General features: G+C 51.9%; 1 protein-coding gene across 13 annotated transcripts in view; it reads right to left on the reverse strand.

Annotated features, from left to right (window-relative positions):
- BANP (BTG3 associated nuclear protein) overlaps positions 1-18877 on the reverse strand; it is a 249276-nt gene that overhangs the window by 189682 nt on the left and 40717 nt on the right. For 10 of the 13 annotated variants that reach the window (XM_053210470.1, XM_053210463.1, XM_053210472.1 and 7 more), the window contains 2 exons: positions 7837-7953; positions 5972-6147 (listed from right to left, as the gene is read on the reverse strand). In XM_053210470.1, coding sequence (XP_053066445.1) covers positions 5972-6147; positions 7837-7953 — 293 coding nt within the window. The remainder of the gene's footprint in view (positions 1-5971; positions 6148-7836; positions 7954-18877) is intronic. The other 3 variants (XM_053210468.1, XM_053210467.1, XM_027076391.2) reach the window with 1 other exon arrangement.

The following is an 18877-nucleotide window of genomic DNA, read 5'->3' on the forward strand; positions in this document are numbered from 1 at the left end:
GCTGGGGCACGCTTGTGGGTCCCGGTGATGCTCCAAGAGGCCCGACACCCTCGGGGAGGGCTGTCCATAGCCGCGGGCATCTGTTGGCTGTGACTGAGACGCCACGTAATCGCTTCTCTGTCATCGTGACAAGTGACACTACCCCGAGGACAGTAAACAAACAAAAGAAGGCAACACTCGGTGACTCAGTAGGGGCCCCAGGGTTTCTCAGAGACACGGGACACGGTCACAGCAAACCTCACATCAACTTCGTTCAAAGTCAGCCTCCACCATCTCCGGACAAGACTTCAGGGAACAGACTGCTAGTCGTGACTGGTGTCAGGCCGTATTTTCCACCTCGACCAAAAAGTAACTTTCACCTGGCTTCTGTTAAGGCCTGCAAATTTAATGAATTTCAAAAGCAACGTACTGCGTACAACAGAAGACACGGCTCCGAACAGGAATGGCACCACAGGGTGAATCCCTCAGAGGCTCCAGGAGCCCGGCGCTCACACGTCTCCTGTGGCCCTCACTGCCCAGCACACCCGACTCACCGCGTCCCCGTCCTGAGCCAGACACTTCCTGGAGCAAACATCATCAGCCTCTGGCGTGAGGACAAGCCCAGTAAGGTCTGCTGCTTTTAAAACTGACCGATGGCGTGCGGCTTTCTCCACGCTGCCGCGTGGAGCAGGGGCGGCGAGGACAGGGTGGACCGGCCTGCAGGCTCTGGCCGTGCTCATCGAGAGCAGCCCCGGTGAGCCGACCAAGGCTTTCCAAGACGTGCGCGGCCGGGCCGGCCTCCCAGCACTGAGTCACTCATGATACAACTTGGCACCGACTTCTAAATCCTTGAAATTCAGGTGCTTACACTCCGACTGTGCCTCTTATTCACATACGTCACCCTCAAAGAGCACTGAGGACACTCTGACCTCCGACCGACCCACGAGAACGGACGACCCGCCTGCCATTCTGGCATTAGACACAGTTGACTTTGCACCCGTTGCCCGAACAACTATGCTCAGTTGGGAGCGATGTGACGTCTGTGAGCTATAAACAGATTGATAATTGGGGGTTTTCAAAGAGGCAGCTCAAGAGGACTGAGGTAGACACAGGATACTACGGAAAAGGGACAAAACCAACGGTCTCTGGCACCGGAGCCACTGTGAGCACGTCGCACAGAAACCACACGAGCACACCGCCGACCGGACGGCAAGGCTGCCGGCTCGGGCCAGGTTGCCCCACTCAGCACAAGTCGTCACGAGCTCGCCCGTGACCACCACAGTGGAGACCAAGGACGCCTCGGTCCTTTGCCCCCGAACAGTGGGAACCACCAGGCACAGACACGGTGTCTCCGGGAGGCGTCACGCGCTGCCCGTTCTGGAACGCGGGGCGAGGTGCTGCAACGGCCTCCCGCCTCCCGGCGCGGCCCGTCCGCCACGGTCTGCCGCGCCCGAGGACGCACCGGCATCCTTAACGCCGGTCGGCCCTCGTTAACCTCGCCAGGATCGGTCGCCAACCTGTCTGTGATCCCGCTCTTGCAGGAGCCCACTTACGACGGCCGATATGCTGCCTTTAGTGTTAGGACCTCATGAAGAATTTGTTTCAAAAAAGTTTCTGTAAAATAAATTATGTAAATAGATCCAGGAGAAACATTCCCGGCTACACTTCCTTCTTCACACATGCAGGCTGATGTTCTGTGAACACGGCAATCTGCACCCGTCGTATTTCACGGCCCCTGGAGCCGTCCCCTTCCTGGCGCCGTGACTGACGACCTTTCCCAAATGAACCGCTCCCGCCAGATGTTACCTTGCTGCCCCCCACCGAGTACATCCCAGAGATTTACCACATAAGTCATGTTACTGACCGGGCTTTGGAACATTCATGAGGCCAATTTCCAACAATAATCCAATTATAACTCAAGTACCATCCCTCCCCATTAAAGCTGAGTACCCAACATCTTATGAGAAGGATTACTCAAGTTTTGTAAGAATTCTCAAGTGCAAAGACAGCAAGAATTTAGACTCTTTATTAAGAAATCACTGGGGCGCTTGGGTGGTGCAGTCAGTTAAGCGTCCGACTTCAGCCAGGTCACGATCTCGCGGTCCGTGAGTTCGAGCCCCACGTCAGGCTCTGGGCTGATGGCTCAGAGCCTGGAGCCTGTTACCGATTCTGTGTCTCCCTCTCTCTCTGCCCCTCCCCCGTTCATGCTCTGTCTCTCTCTGTCCCAAAAATAAATAAACGTTGAAAAAAAAAATAAAATAAAATAAAATAAAATAAAATAAATAAATAAATAAATAAATAAATAAAAGAAATCACTAAATCTGGGGCACCTGGGTGGCTCAGTCAGTTCAACATTCCACTTCAGCTCAGGTCATGATCTCACGGCTTGTGAGTTCGAGACCCACGACGGGCTCTGTGCCGACAGCTCGGAGCCTGGAGCCTGCTTCGGATTCCGTGTCTCCCTCTCTCTCTGCCCCTCCCCCACTCACACTGCATCTCTCTTTCTCTCTCTCTCAAAAAATAAATAAATAAATAAACAAACAAACATTAAAAATTAAAAAAAATCACTAAGTCTCTTCGTTGATTTTAACACATTCCATTTTTGGTCCTATTTTAGCTGCTTTGTTTCTGACTCGGCCAGCTTAACCTCTGAATGATGATACCCCAATGCTGATCTATGACCACAATGCCAAGAGAAGAGAGGAATTGGAACCAGAGTAAGTTTACTGCCCACTGCCCTCAACAGTTAGCACTCCTCTGACTCTGAGGAAATCTATGCCGTGACAGACAAAATAGCCTACACAAAAAATTCTTAAGAAATAAACCATTTTGAAACCTGTGGTTTCTAAAACCACAAGCATTTAAATGCTTTTTTTTCTACGAAGGTAAGAACGGTCTGCGTACTTGCAGCTCTGGGTTGTCAGCAGGAATTAAATGACCCCACGAAAGCTGAGCTCATGGCCCTTCAGAGCTCTGCGTGTGAACGGTGCTTCTCTAACACAAGTAGCTGCCTGACGCTCTCTCCAGCTCAGCGAGGGGTTCTAGTCGTGGGGCAAAGCGCTCACCCACCTCTCCGCGCACCCATCCGCCTCACAGACGTGCTTCACGGAACATGCCACTATCGGTCGATAGTAACTCTGATACGAGATGTTAGCGGAGTAGCTTCTTCCTCAACAGTTACGTCCGAGGCACCCACTTAAAGAGGACTCCGTCCACCTCCATGTCCTCCCACACAGACCACGGTGCCACGAGGGCGGCACGGCCCGGCCTCCACACAGCAAGCAAAGTGCCGGCGGGGACCCTCCCAAGGAGTGTCAGCACAACAAACGTGTCACCGCACATTTTCTCCTAGTGCAACGGTCAGGCAGAATACTCCTGAATTATGACCTCTTCTTTGATATAAGATAAAATTCAGAATCAGTCAACTCTGTCTCGTCTGCCCAATCCTAACAACAGGTACCGTCCAAGAGTCATATCTGATGGAAACAATCTGCTAGAGAGTAACGCTTTTGACAAATGCATCAGCTCATAAAGAACTCAGACTCAGATCAAAAGAAAATCTGTATTTTTCCCCCCCGCAGACATTTGTAAGCTGGAAATTTGACCCCTTTTTCTATGTTCATTTGTGTCACTCTGTAGTTTCTCCAAGTGAAATATATCTCACACTAATCACATCACAGTAACACACATAAAAAGATGAAATATGTTGTATCTACGACAACCTCAGAAACTCCTGGCGTTATCGAGTGTTACGCGCCTCAGGTGACGCACTTTAGACCGAACAAACACCGGGCCTTAAGTGGCTGGTCAGACCTGTGTGCGTGCCCGCCCAGGACCCACCCGGACAGAGAGAACAATCAGGCGTTCTCCCAAACAGCTGTTCACGAACGTTCCGAACAGTTAAAAAGCGGAAGCACCCCAAGTGTCCGTCGACAGATGAGCAGATGAACAAAATGTGGTCCATTCACACGACGGAGAAGGACCCAGCCACAGAAGGATCGGAGCGGCGATACTCGCCACACCGTGGACGGCACTGCACGGCCCACGTGTGCCGAGTGCCTGCAGCACGTAATTCCAAAGACAGGAAGTGGACGGTGGCTGCCAGGGCTGCTTTCCAGGGTGACAGAGATGTCCCGGCATTAGACCGGGGGCTGGGTGTACAACTATGTGAATGTACTTTAAAAACCCACTGAATTGTATGCTTTACGATGGTAAACTTTAGGGCACCTGCGAGGCTCAGACAGCTTAGCATCCAACTCTTGATCTCAGCTCAAGTCATGATCTCACAGTTTGTGAGTTCAAGCCCCATGTCGGGCTCTGGGCGGACAGCTCAGAGCCTGCTTGGGATTCTCTCTCTCCCTCTCTCTCTACTCTCCCCTGCCCATGCTCCGTCTCTCTCTCTCTCTCAAAATAAATAAGTAAATGTAATAAATAAATAAATAAATAGGTCAAATCTATGGTAATTAAATTAGATGTTTTTTAATTAAAAAAGAAACTTTTTTTTAATGTTTATTTTTGAAAAACAAAGAAATAGAGTACAAGCAGGGGAGGAGCAGAGAGAGAGGGAGACACAGACTCCGAAGCAGACTCCAGGCTCCAAGCTGTCAGCATAGAGCTCAATGCAGGGCTTGAACCCACAAACCCTGAGATCACGACCTGAGCCGAAGTCAGACGCTTAACAGACTGAGCCCCCCAGGCGCCCCTGATCTCGGTTTTTTTAAAAGGCGGTCACTAAACTCTGTTTCTCTCCCTACTCCTGCTCTGCTGTCCTGATCCTTGCTATTTATGTCAGAAGTGAGCAAGACTTTGAGAAAAACACTGTTTTCAATGTTTCAGATACGGTAACTGGTCTCACAGAAACATCATGGCTCGGTAAATCTACATCATCGTTTTAGGAAAGCTACGTTGCATTTTTAGTCAAAATCAACAACTCAGACGTAAAGCAAAAAACCGCACAAGTTTACCAGTGAATAAAGCACAGGCTTTACAGGTCGGGAACACGGCACTAACACGCCTGCACTCCCCCTCCTCCCCGTGCTGTGGGAGGCCATGTGGGCAGCCCACGTCGGCCCACGTTGGCCTGCAGAGGCAGGACAGAGGTACCAGGTGGCTACGGAGACTGTGGCAGGAGAAGGAGGGGGACAGGACGCGGTGTGGGCGAAACGGGCTCCAGTCTGGGCGCCCGCCAAGCAGCTCCCTCTGCCTCTCGCGGGAGGTGGCACAGTCCCCTCTGGCCACCTACGTCTGGCCCCCAGCAGAGACGTGGAGAGACCTCTGTTCAAAGGCAATGATCAGCTCCTGGTTCTAGAAGCACAGCGGTGTGTCCATCACTAGAAAGCCTTCAGAAACCGCCTGAATGTGCGTAGAATTTCCACTGTCTCCTACCACGTTTTACAAATAGCAAACACATACAGATGTCCCTCAACTCAGGATGGGGTCATGTCCCAAAATACCTATCGCGGGTTTGGAAACATTCAAAGTCAAAAATGTACTTAACGCCCCTAACCTACCAAACATCGTGCCCCAGCCCGGCCCAGCTTCACTGTGCTCACAGCGCTCACGGCAGCCTGTCGCTGGGCGGAGTCATCTCGCACAGATCGCGACGCGTGAAACCGCTCACGGAACGCACGCAGCCACCGCACCAACACCGCTGAAGTTGACGGAATGGCAGTGTGGGTGCAAGCAGTGGGTCTGTCGGGGCTCCGGCCATCGACCTCATGATCGCGGTGCCCCGCGCCAGGAGGGAGGATCGGACCGCACGTCGGTGGCCTGGGAAAAGATCCAAACTCAAAACCCAAAGCACAATGGCTACTGCACATGGACCGCGTGTGCACCGCCGTAAAGTCGGAAAACCATCAAGCTGGACTATTGTGTTAAGGTAGGGACCGCACGACTTTCCTGAAAAGCAAAAAACACACAGAACAGAACAGAACAGAACAGAGCGCTGTACCTACTGCCATTCAGGCAAAGGAAAGAAGCTTTGCAGGCGCACCTTCCGAGTTCAGGGTGATGAGGGTGACGTTGTTCCCAATGTTCTGACTTCCCGACTGTCCACAGTTGGAGACGGAGTCGCTGGCCTCGGACCCGCTCTCCCCGTCCTCGTTGTGGCTGTCATCCTGACCCGGCACCTTCACCACAATGGTGTTCTGCCGTCTCCCGGGCACCGCGCTGAGCGGGAAACAAAAACACCAGCCGATGTTGTGAGAGCAGCACAAGCAACGAGCAGAGACTAGCGCTGAAGCCGCCGCGTGCCTCTTTCCTCCACTCATCAGAGAACCTAACTGCACGAGGCGGCAGCTCGCAAGTCTTCCCACACCGCTCTCTCTACTCGGGGGAACAGCGACCGAATCGCACGAAATGGTCTGGGGTTGGAAGAAACTGTGTGAAACGTAAAAGTCGACAAACGTGTTCGTGTCGCAGAAGAAGTAAAACCACAACCCACGGTGACTCAAGGCCTAGAAGGCGGCTCTCTGATTGTGGAGGTGCTCCCACAAAATGCCGGCACTTGAGTGAGAGCGACTGTTAGGGCTGTGTCATGGGAAAGACTCATCGGAGAGCAAGTGTGCCTGGAGACTTCCATTGACCCAATCCACTCCACGCTGGTAGGCCTTCTAGAAGGGACTCAGCCTTTGTTAACCAATTCAACACTCCTAACTATTCTCACCAACAAAAACCACTGAAGCGGGTCTGAAAAGCCAGTCGAGACTCTCCCAGAGGATGTTCTCACCACTAAAGGGGGCCTGCTATGGAGCGGTAAGAAACTGCCAGAGAAACAGGGCACAAGCCGCCAGCTCCAAAAAAGGCTCAAAACATACGTCTTTGTTACCTGGAGACAAGCTACTTGCCTCTACCACGACCCTCTCCACATCCCTTCGTGGGGACTGCTAAGCACCGAGAAGGGGGACGAAGCCCAAGGTCCCCGTTCACAAAGACAAAAACATGCTTCCAACCGTGGTCGTGCCGCAGGCTGGGGCGCCAGCTTCTGAACTCGATCCCGCAGCAGCCTGGCCAAGCTGACCTCCGGCCGAGCCCCTGCGGGAGGCACACCTAACCCCGCCTCCCAGATCCCCAGATCTCCTCAGCCTGAGCGTCAACAACTCTTCTCCCTCCACCCGACACGGCAGGCCCGCGGCACAGCCAGGCCCTGGGAGCCTGGGCTCGGACAATAAAGACAACGGGACAGAGCTGGGGCAGGAACAATCTGCGGAGGGCACTGAGAGAAAAAGGCAAACAGAACGCTGTGAACACGCTGACGGAAGCAATAAGCCAAACCACCGTCTTGGGGCAGGTCGCCAGGAAGAGCGGAGCCCAGACTGCCGGGCAGGGCCGTCCACAGCACGCTTCCCCGTCACACGATGCCTCTTACGCACCCTTATTTCCGACCAAGGTTACAGTTCCAGTGTCTCAAGAGAAAAAGGTGGGAGAAGAAAATCATCACCTCGAAATGCCTTCATCGCTTAGCAAACTCAATAGAAGGTGTCTGTTGGGCTGACACGCTGCTGTACAGACAGACAGACAGACAGACAGACACACGTGAGGAAGTGGTGGTCGAGGGAAGAGGGCACAAGCTCCATCGGCTGCTGTGGAAACACAGAGCCATCTCCCCACTGGGCACGTGAGCACTGGACACCGAAGTTGCCGGTGCGTCCCCCCTTAACACGTCCCCTTCTCCAGCTGGCACACCAGGACCTGGGCCTGCACGCAGCACGGCCCTTGCCCACCACAAACAACCGTGGGCCGCGCCTGCTGGGCTCGACCGACCAGCTGTGCCCGGCTCAGGACGTGGAGTGGCTCTCGAGGGGACTCATCGCGGTGGCGGTGGCAGTGAAAGGTGGGGTTGGTGTGGTGGCTACTGACTTGCTAACGGTACTTTCCAGGGGGTCCGGTGCCCTGTTGCCCAAGGGTTCTTCCATCTTGGCTACAATGGCGCTCTGCCGATCACTGTTGAGTATTACTGTAGTCTGGGGGACGGCGCTAGGGAACAAAAGAATCACAAAGAAAAAGAAGACCTTAAAACAACAACATTCATTGTCAGAATACACAAGAGTAATTCAGTACACTCAGCAGCCAATGACCTGTGCTACGGGAGGGAGGGGGCCCCACACAGAAGTCACGTTTAAAGTGATTTACCGTCTACACCGGGCATAGGATAGACCAGAGGTGAACTGTTTTGTCGAGAGCTTACCACCCCTCGCTGCTAGTATGCTTAGTTGAGTTGAGATCAGAGTATTTACACCTTTACACAGAAGGGAGCCAAAGGCCACAGGTGACAGTGAGGCTCCTGAAGTAGCATGTCTGCGTGAAACTCAGCTGGTATTTTCACTCGTCCCATCCCAAGGAATGCCTGCACGGCAGCCCAGGCTTTCAGAACCACACGCATCAACACCATTCCGAAATGTTAGCTCCGGAAGGACAGGGGCAAACACGACAGAAGGACTGTGGGCAAAAACACCTGACATTTATCACCTCCAGCTTCTACTAGGGGAGTGTGTGGACCACACACAGGGCTTTGCTTTGAAGGAAAGCGATTCCACAAAAGAACGGAGCCCCTATGAGGGGACCTTCCTCGAGGTGGCGCTGTGAGTTTAAGCAGCAGCCAGCAGCTTATCCCACCAAGGTTCTCCAGGAGACTGCTCGGTCATTCATCTTCTGGCCACAGGAAGTGCGAGCACGCTCTCAGGAGGCTGCAGGGCCAGAGAGCACCGGAAATGCACGGCAAGGCCACCCGAGCACGGGTCGTTCTTAAATTTCACGACTCTGGGAGAACGACTGCTCTCACGTGAGAAAACCTCATGTAACCAAAAGCACGTAAGAAAACGTAGCCCCGTGTCAAAACGCCCCCTCCCAAAATCAGGGTCACAAATGGCACCATCTCATGTCCGAGTAAATCGCAGGACCGTGAGGTGTTTTCTAAAATAAAAGCATAATCAATTGCATTTCATTCAAAACTTTGTATTTTCAGCGATTCTGTTTGTTCTCTGGTGACACCTAAAGTAACCCACCAAATCCTTACAACCTGTCCACAGGCAGGCCTCACAAGTGACACAGGTGACCTTCGACTTGGTACTGTGGCCACCCACAGGCTTTGAAGATTTCAGCTTCCCTCTTTCAAAACAGGAGACGAATGGTTTGCATGCACTGGGTATTCTCCTGAAGTATGTCCCGTGGGGCACTGCTCCCTGCTCCCTCCACCCCAGGATCCTACATGCATGCACCTGTCTCCTCTCCACTCCTCCCTGAGCAACTAACCAGGATGACCCTGCGGGGTGACAACAGTTCCCTAATGAGAATTCACAATGGACAGGAGCACAGTAGACGTCTCAGAAGTCCTGGAGAAAAAAGATTGAAATTTATTCATGGCACCAGCTGGCTAATTGTTTGAGTGAATGTACCTTTTCTCCTTAACGATTCTTGTTAAGATCAAGGAAACGATGTTCTGAAGCAACCAGCTTCAATGTGAAGAGGCACCCTAGATGTACCCCAAGACTTTCGGGGGGTTCCCAGGTGTGGGCAGCTCTCACGATGCAACGTCCCAGTCCTCACCTTGCACAACGTACTATTTTCCAAAAATGTTTCCCTTGAGAGAGCACCCTCGTCAATGTGTCTGTTCCCTTTCACAAAGCCCCTTTCCCACCCTGAAACAAAAGGATGTGAATGTGGGATGCGGGGACCCCAGGAGGGAACACGAGGCCACTCTGAGACACCAGGCGGGGCGTGAAGAGTCTACGCCTCCACTGACCGACCAAGCACGACCAAGCACCGCTGGGTGAGTTACTGGGTTACCATTCCTTGTTCTCAACGAAACTGACGGAGGACCAAGGGACCTTTTCAGCTCACAGACGATCAGAAGTAGTTCTTGACGACAGTGTACAAAGACCTTAACGACCTGAGAAGCTGAGAGGCGCCTCTGCCCTCACGGGAACCAAGTTTCTCAGCACTCAAAACTTTAAAAACTACCAAGGGAAGCAGGACCAAGGCCGAACCCTGTCTCACCTTGAGTGATAAGTCATTATCATCCATGGATTCAAGAATTAACTAAATCTAAAGCCCCATCCATCTCAAAAACACACTCATGACACCGAATTATTAAAAAGCAGTCACACAAGTAACACACGTAAGCTGTTCTGTTCAGCTACGCACTAGTGACTGTAATGAGAACTCAGCCCAAAGAGCTGAGCCCTGTGGCTACGGGAAACACAGGTCCCAGCTGCAATTTCTATCCACGTGTCCGCTGCAAAGGAGGACTACGTCAGCCTGGTGGATGAGGTAAACTGCAGGGCGGGGCACGAACTTCCAAAACGCAAAAGGAATAGGGTGAAATTCAACTGTGGTAAGCTTATTCATGGGATGCTTTTAAACGGGTAATAGTATTCTTACCATAATGGAAACATTTAAGAAACAATGAATGCATTCTGTTTTTAAATATCAAGGTCACAATATGCCAGAAATTATACCCTTTCAACTAATGCAATGTACTTGTACCGACCTCAAATTGTATAAGAAGAATATTTCATTTTTCAAAAATTAAGGAACATCCATATCACACGAGTAAGAATGCAGTCGTCATCTGAGGGCTGATTATAGGAAAACTGCCACAAGAATGTAAATGTCTTGCCTGGGCTGAGTTACAGTCCCCAATTATTCAATCAGATACTGATGTGCATCTGCTGTGAAGCAATTCTGCAGATGGATTCAAAGTCCCAACTGGCTGACATTAAATTAACCAGACGGGAGACTACCCTGAATGGACCTGGCCTGATCAGGAGAGCCCTTCCAAAGGAGGTTTAGGCATTCTGTCCCTGGTGTTGGAGACGCCGGACAGCTCCATATAACAAATCCTTTCCAGGGTGTGCTGGTGCACTGTGTGTGTGTGTGTGTGTGTGTGTGTGTGTGTGAGATCTCTGTCTCTGTCTCTCTCTCTCTCTCTCTCACACACACACACACACACACACACACACGGGTGCGAACATATCCCCTACAGGTTCTGCTGTGAAATAACTATAGAAGTAATAGAAGTACCACATCAAGTCCTCGGTCCCCGGTGGCGACATCCCATAAAGCCTGCAGTACAGCATCGAAGCAGGAAGTCAACGCTAGGACGCTTCCGTCAATGCGACAGCAGTCCTCGCTCGGACTCCGCCGCCAGTTTCTGTGCGCACGTGTGCACGCGTGTGCGGTTGTGCACAGATCGACCCCATGTGACTGTGCCGTCACCGTGTCACCGCTAACGAGCAGCGGCCTCATGCTGCCCCTTTAGACACATCCGGCCTCCCAGCCCCACCCGTCCCCCAGCAAGTGCTAACCTGCTCTCCATCTACGGTCCTCACATTTCGAGAATATTACAGACGTGGAATCAAACAGCTCATGAGCTTGGAAACTGGCTTTCTGTACTCAGCGGAAGCCCCAGATCATCCAAGGGGCAGAGCTACCACCGGTTCAACCGGCGTCATTGCTGCGCAGTTTCCCACGGCACAGGGGTCTGTGAACCTTTAACTCCAGAAGGGCATCTGGGGTACTGGCAGGTTTGGGCTCTTACAAATACGCTGCCATGGACATCCCCGTAGAAGTCGTGAACCTAAGTTTTCATCTCTCTGGGAGCATTGCCCAAGAATGTGACTGCTGGGCCCTATGGTAAGTACACGTTTAGCTTTACAAAAAACAACACCAGACTTTTCCAGAATGGCTGTACCTTTCACATTCCCACCAACAAGGGATGAGAAATCCAGTTTCTCCGCATCCTCGCCAGCATTCAGTGCTTTTCGCCATTCTGACAGACGTGGAACGACACTCGGTGTGGTTTGGACTCACGTTTCCCTGACGACTAATAGTCACGTGCCCATTCACCACCCAGATCTCCTCTTTGGCAACATACCTGTTCGAGTCTCCTGCCCGGTTTCTAACCGGGCTTTTTTCCTACAGGTGAGTGTGCCGTCGGTCCCTGCCAGGTGCGTGGTGAACCAGCATGCCCTTCCCATCTGCAGCCTGACTCTCCGTCCTCCTCACCGGTCTTCGTGGAGCAGAACTTGGTGATTTCCATCATGTCTGATACCTCCTTTTCCACGGGTGGTGCTTTCACTGTCAAGTCTGGGGGTCTGAGCCGGGCCTCGGGCCCCAAACACTGTCCCCTACGTCTTCATCTACAGGTATTACAGTTTTGTATTTAAACGTGTGCTCCGGTTACAATTAGTTTTTGTTCCAGGTATGATGGGACACCGAGGTTCATCTCGCTTGTTCTGCCCGGGGATGTCCAAGTGCCCTGGCTCGTGTGTTGAAAGGCTGCCCTGCCCCACTGGTCTTCGACCCTCTGTCAAAGCTCAGCGGGGCTATTTCTAGGCTCTATGTTCCAATGATCAATTTCTCTCTCCCTCAGTCATTTTGTTTTCTTTTTTTAAGTGTATTTTTGTTTATTTTGAAAGAAAGATAAAGAGCAAGTGGGGGAGGGGTCAGAGACAGAGACAGAGAATCCCAAGCAGGCTCCGCAATGTCAGCGTAGAGCCTGACACGGGGCTCAAACCCATGAACCCGTGAGATCACAACCTGAGCCAAAATCAAGACTTTGACACCCAAGTTGACGGAACCATCCAGGCGCCCCAATCGTTTTGTTTTCTAAAAACTATATGCTCAACTCATTCTTTGGCAATCTTAAATCGTTTTCTATACCCTTACCTATAACCATATGTTGGTTTTTTAAGTTCTTATTAAATAAAAACCAAAATTAAGTAAAATGGAAAAGGGTAGACTCATAGACTGTCCTGTTTTAATTCTAAGATTATGCTAATCGCCCAAGTTGTATACTCTTGGGTAAAACAGGATCATTCAGAAGCAAAAAATGCTCCGTGACGTGGCCCAGTGACCTGTGACCAGGGTGGGCACAAGAATCACTCACCCATGTGCAGCGACTGAGCAAAGGGCCCTCAGGCACTCCCCCCAGGAGAGTCAGGGCAGGCAGGACTGCCCCCAGGGCTCTGTGTGGAAGGAGACACCCAATCCTCAGAGCGGGAGAGGGCACCACAGCACCTTCCCTGCGCGGATCAGCAGACCACCGCATGGACCAGCTAATAACGTGCCCAGGCCCACACAGCCAAGCTAGATTTGAGCCCAAATTCTCAAGCAGCAAAGGGGACATTCCAACCAAAACCAACATAGGAATGGTCCATAACCCACTACTCTTTGAACACCATGATTTCCTGGGGAAACTAGGGGCTGCCCCCAGAGAGCCCACAGTTATTTTTTGTGTTTTTTAACCATTTTCCAAGTGACTCTGATGGGTGCTGATGATTTAAAGCAACAGGGGCATCTGGGTGGCTCCGTCAGTTAAGCATCTGACTTTGGCTCAAGTCACGATCTCACAGTTTGTGGGTCTGAGCCCCTGTCGGGCTCTGTGCTGACGGCTCAGAGCCCGGAGCCTGCTTCGGATTCTGTGTTTCCCTCTCTCTCTTCCCTCCTCTGCTCACGCTGTCTCTCTCTCTCAAAAATAAACATCAAAATAAATAAAACAACAAAACTGCACACACACACACAACCCCACAGAAGAGGCACAGACCTGCTGTGTCCACGGGCCCCACACGGCACTCACCCACTACATGGCTCACTCACTACAGATTAGCTTGGTACGAGGCAGTCCCTGCACAGGGGCCTTTCTGTCCATTTTCTGAAGGACAGACCCCAACTGCCTCGGCGAGTGCTCAGTATACAGTCAAGCCTGTGTGTATAAGATGTGAATGAATTCGAGAACGATTCTGAGTTAGTTCAGTCCTCTAGACTCCATGGTCTCGTGTCGCGGAAAGAAAAGAGACCAAGACTCATGAGCCAGAAGAGAAACTTAGGAAGACGATGCCCATGGGACGGCCTAACGCACTGTCACCCACGGAGGGTGGGGCGACCTAGAGTTCTGTGCGCTCACCAGCGTGAGCCCCACATGCACCACGAGGCCTGGCTGACGGTACCCCCTGGTGAACAAGAAGCCTTAATAGGATCGGGTTTTTAAACCTCACAGGGTTGGTGGGGCGTCTGGGTGGCTCAGTCGGTTCAGCGTCAGACCTCGGCTCAGGTCATGATCTCACGGTTCCTCAGATGGAGCCCGCGCGGGGCTCCGCACTGCCAGCCCAGAACCTGCCTGGGACTCTCTGCCTCCCCTCTCTCCGCCCCTCCCCTGCGCATGCACATGTGTGCTCTCTCTCTCTCTCTCTCTCTCGTTCTCGCTCTTGCCCTCTTTCTAATAAACCAAAACCAAAACAAAACCCCTCGCAGGGTTGCTGAGGGTCAAAGAACCCAAGCGCTCATATGCATGACCTCTCTCACAGCAATCTTCATACACTGTCTTATTCCCACTGTACTGATGAGGAAGCTGGGAAAGGGTAAGAATTTGCCCAAGGTCTCACCCCTTAGAGGTGACAGAGCCTGTCACCAAGCACCTCTCAAGCTCTTAGCCACTTGTTAGTCAAGACCAGAAATACTCCTTTATTTCTGTTAGCCTTTCAGTGTTGCATATTTTCACTGTTTTATTCCGATGGCTTTACAACAAAGTATCTTCAGCTTTCAGAGATGTCATGGCAGACATTTTCCAAGCTATGCTTACAAAGTGACCTTCAACTTCTCTTCTGTTTCAGGAAATCGCTTTGTGACCATGTTAAAAGTCTCTGTACTCATATTTTAAAACATCAACATCTCTGTCCCCTTAGCTCATCGTTCACACAAAATGGACCATCATTTGAATATACGCCAAGGGGCTCTATTGAAGTCTATGCAAAAAACCTAACAAACCACCAAAATAAAAGACCTGAAAAAAAATCTTGAAAACCGTAGGTAAAAAGTTTTAAAACATCATTTTAAAAGTGGTGTTTGCCACTTTTTATTACAAAGGAAAACAGAAAACAAGCTGGTTTGAGCCTGAGAGTTTGAGGACCACAGAGTGGCCGGTGCAGGTGGGCACACGGAGAAGAGGAGGGGCAGGGGTACGCAGGACAAAGACCAGCCAACACCGGAGACGAGCTCAGCATGTAGTGTGCAAAGAGAAACACACACAGACCTCGGGCAAAGAGGACAAAATGACGTCAAGTCAGGTGGACCCAGAGTTTGCAAATATTATTTGGAAGAGCCCAATGTCAGAGCTACATAAACTCAGAGAACTTTACAGAAACTCTAACTCTGGGGTGCCTGGGTGGCTCAGTTGGTTGAGGGTCTGACTCTGGATTTTGGCTCAGGTCAGGATCCCAGGGTCCTGGGATCGAGTCCCCCATCAGGCTCCGTGCTAAGCGGAGATTCTCTCCCTCCCTCTGCCCCTCTTCCCTCACTTGCATGCGCACTCTCTCTAGATTAAAAAATTTAAAGGAAGGAAGGAAGGAAGGAAGGAAGGAAGGAAGGAAGGAAGGAAGGAAGGAAGGAAAAGAAACTCTAACTCTGAACTAGCTAAAACCTCATACAGATTTCAGTGGCTTATGATCATATTCCGAATGTACACACAGACACACACGTGCACTTGCACACACACAAAACTTACGTTGTGTCCTCACAAAGAGATGGCAAAAGAGATTAATGTTTGGAGCCGGCTGAAGCCAAAGGAAACAGCATGCTGATTCGGGTCTGAAGCTGTTGCCAGCTCAGAGGGGATGGCCGCCATCAACTAGCCAGTCTGCTGTGGAAATGGTGGGGCAGGGGGGTAGCCTCCCTCCCTACCCAAGAATTTTAGTGCACTGGGCTTAACCCAAGAGAATGTCTCTACGTTTGCTTCCTTGCAGAACGGGGTGCCCTGGGGAAGTCAGGTTTGTATGAACCCGTTTCCAGCTCCTAATCACCAAGGAAAACGTTCACAAGCACTGACTGCACTCGCTCCAGGAAATAAGAAACCAACGGCGAACAAGTCTGATCAATCGATGGCGACACACCCACGGACATTCACTGCTGGGGGGACACAGACACTCATCACCAAACGACCGCAGGACAGAGAAGAACGTCCACGACTAGGTTCTCTGCCCACATCGTACTCCACGCAGGCAGGTGCTGAGAGCACGACCATCCTAGAAGAGACTGACTTATACGCCCAAAGGAAATCCTCTGAATACTCCTTCCCCTAGGAAGTGCTGACGCTCAGTGAGTGACAGCCAGGCTCCGGGCACGGGAGAGACGCCCCGACCTCAGGGTGTCCCGTTCTGTGCCCCGTGCTAACCTTCGAGGGTGAGGCAAGACCGCACCTTCAGGCAACGCCGCCCCTCCCCATGCAAGGCGGGCAGCTCAGGTGTGGCTTCTCTTCACACAGTAACGTTCAGCTTTGTGCTCTGTGGCCGAGGGAGGAGGGACCTGCCAGAACATCAAAAAGATGTGGGCCACGTCCCCGCCTCCCTCGCACCCACAGAGGAGTCTCACCGGGCCACATTCCTCTGCCGGCCGGTCCTTCTGCCGTTCAAAGTAACTACTCGTAAAGTTCAGGGGAAATCTGAGATACTCATCTTCTCATTTTTGTGAATTATCTCAAAGACTCTCAACAAAGCAAGCTAGCAAAAATCTCGAGTAATTCCACGTTCTACTCATAAGAAAACAGGTACAGATTCTCCAACTCCACAGACACGTGCTCCCTCAGCACGCACTCTCCCACGGGCGCTCAGAGGCACGCTCCTGCACGGCACACGGGAACCGGGGTCGTAATAAAACGAACGGTGTGTGAAGTGTACTTACACACACCCAACTGTCTAAACCGTCCGGCGGCCAGCCTCAGACTTCCGTGACAGCAAACCTGGTGGGAGCAGAAGCAGGGGCACCGCCCTTAGTTAAAACGGTAAAACCAGACACCCCGAGGTCCTCACGTCCCAGAGCAGCAGGGGGGCTTGTGGCCACCACGGGCCCCTGCCCCCTGTGCACAGGGTGGTCCTATCTCGGGCAGCCACTAGGCAGCCAAGCTACATTCCCTTCGGAGCAAGCACGGCCCTGGGACCAGTGCTCACAGATGAGATGTAAACAGGAGAGGGGCCAGCATTTTTAGGAGCAGAACATGCCAACCTGCAACAGTCAGCCCACGAATCTGGAGGATTCTTTACCGCAGTTCAAGTCACCCAACCGACGTACCAAGTGTTCGACCTTCACTGAAATCTGTTTCGTGGAGTTAGTTCTGTTCTTTACAGGCTCAAGACTAAAAAGTCATAAAAACCAGGATCCAAAAAAGTATCCTAGGGATAAGAACAAATGAGCATTAAAAACTGCTTCCCAATATCTAATGAAATGAACAAGTTCCTGGGGCGCCTGGGCGGCTCAGTCGGTTGGGCGTCCGACTTCGGCTCGGGTCATGATCTCACGGTCTGTGGGTTCGAGCCCCACATCGGGCTCTGTGCCGACAGCCCGGAGCCTGCTTCGGATTCTGTGTCTCCCTCTCTCTCTGCCCCTCCCCTGCTCATGCTCTGTCTCTGTCTCAAAAATAAATAAAAACATTAAAAAACAAAAAACAAAAAAAAAACACGAACAAGTTCCAGCGTGAAAACCACACCCCCAAATAAGCAGCTGCCACAGAGAAACAGGGATAACCTGATGCAGCAAACGTCAACCACGAGCTGCGTCAGAGGAGGGCTGGTTCTAAGCCTGCCTCCGCTCCCCAAGAAGCCACACCTGCACCGTAACGGAGCCCTGTGGCTGCAAGCCGTCAGTCCCAAACCAGGAGGGCACAAGGGTTGGGGACGCAGACCCTTTCTTCTTCCCAAGGAGCTACGGGAAAATGGCTACCGGACCAGAACTGCTAGGAGGAAAAGCCGGACAACAGGAGGGACCCCCAGGGGGAGCAGGGGGACACCACAGCGGTGAGATTCCGGATGCTCACATCCTGTCTCTGCCACCACTTTCCAATACAGGAGATGGCTGACCGGAGGACTGGTGTGGGGAGCACGCAAGACGAGCCCGGAGCGCCTTGCGGTGCCAGAAAGGAAGGAAGTGCTCAAAACAAACCAGAATGACTAGCGGGGAGGGGGTGTCCAAGGACACAGAAGCCACAGCAGAGCAGTCTCAGCCACAGAAGCCGGAACATTTGAGCAGCCAAACAAAGGAGTACTGGATTCCAACCCAAAGCGTAAAATAAATACCCGTGAGTCCACACTGATATAAATGAGTGACAATCAAACGGGGAGGAAGAGAGAAACCTCCCGCGCAGTACAGTAACAACATACCCAAGAGGCGCAGCAGAACTTCCCACTCTTTCACTTGGGGCGCCCGGGTGGCTCCGTCAGTGGAGCGCCCGACTTCGGCTCAGGTCATGATCTCGCGGTTCATGGGTTCGAGCCCCGCGTCGGGCTCTGTGCCGACAGCTCGGAGCCTGGAGCCTGCTTCCGATCCTGCATCTCCCTCTCTCTCTGCCCCTCCCCGCTCGTGTGCGCTCTCTCAAAAATGAACGTAAAAAAAAAAAAAAAACAACTAGAAATTAAAAAAAAATAAAAAGAACTCCACACTCTTTCATTTGGAGCTGAGCTCCGTGATGTCCAGTGATGTCCTTCCCAAGAGCACAGGGGGCAGAGAAGGGGGGCAGTTGGAACTTGACAGGGGAGGAATCTGACCAACACAACCTCAGCCCAGTGATCCAAGACCACACCAGCAGACAGAAGTCATGGAGCCAGCACGCACCCTGGAGAAGGTGTGATGAGAATGGCACTTTGCCTCTGGGGTCTGCCTCTCAGACTTCGGCAACCCCAGGCTCATCAGGAGAAAAGCAACAGACAAATCCCAAGTGAGGGACAATCTATAAAACACCTGACCAATACTCCTCAAAAAATTATAAAAACCAGGTCTGTGAGATTATCACACACCAAAGGAGCCCAAGAAGACACAGCAACTAAATGCGATGTGGACCTACAGACATTTGAAAGGTAATACGTGAGGGACGCCTGGGTGGCTCACTCAGTTAAGCATCCGACCTCGGCTTCTGTCA

The sequence above is a fragment of the Acinonyx jubatus genome, chromosome E2, assembly GCF_027475565.1.
Source record: "Acinonyx jubatus isolate Ajub_Pintada_27869175 chromosome E2, VMU_Ajub_asm_v1.0, whole genome shotgun sequence".
Classification (NCBI taxonomy): domain Eukaryota; kingdom Metazoa; phylum Chordata; class Mammalia; order Carnivora; family Felidae; genus Acinonyx; species Acinonyx jubatus.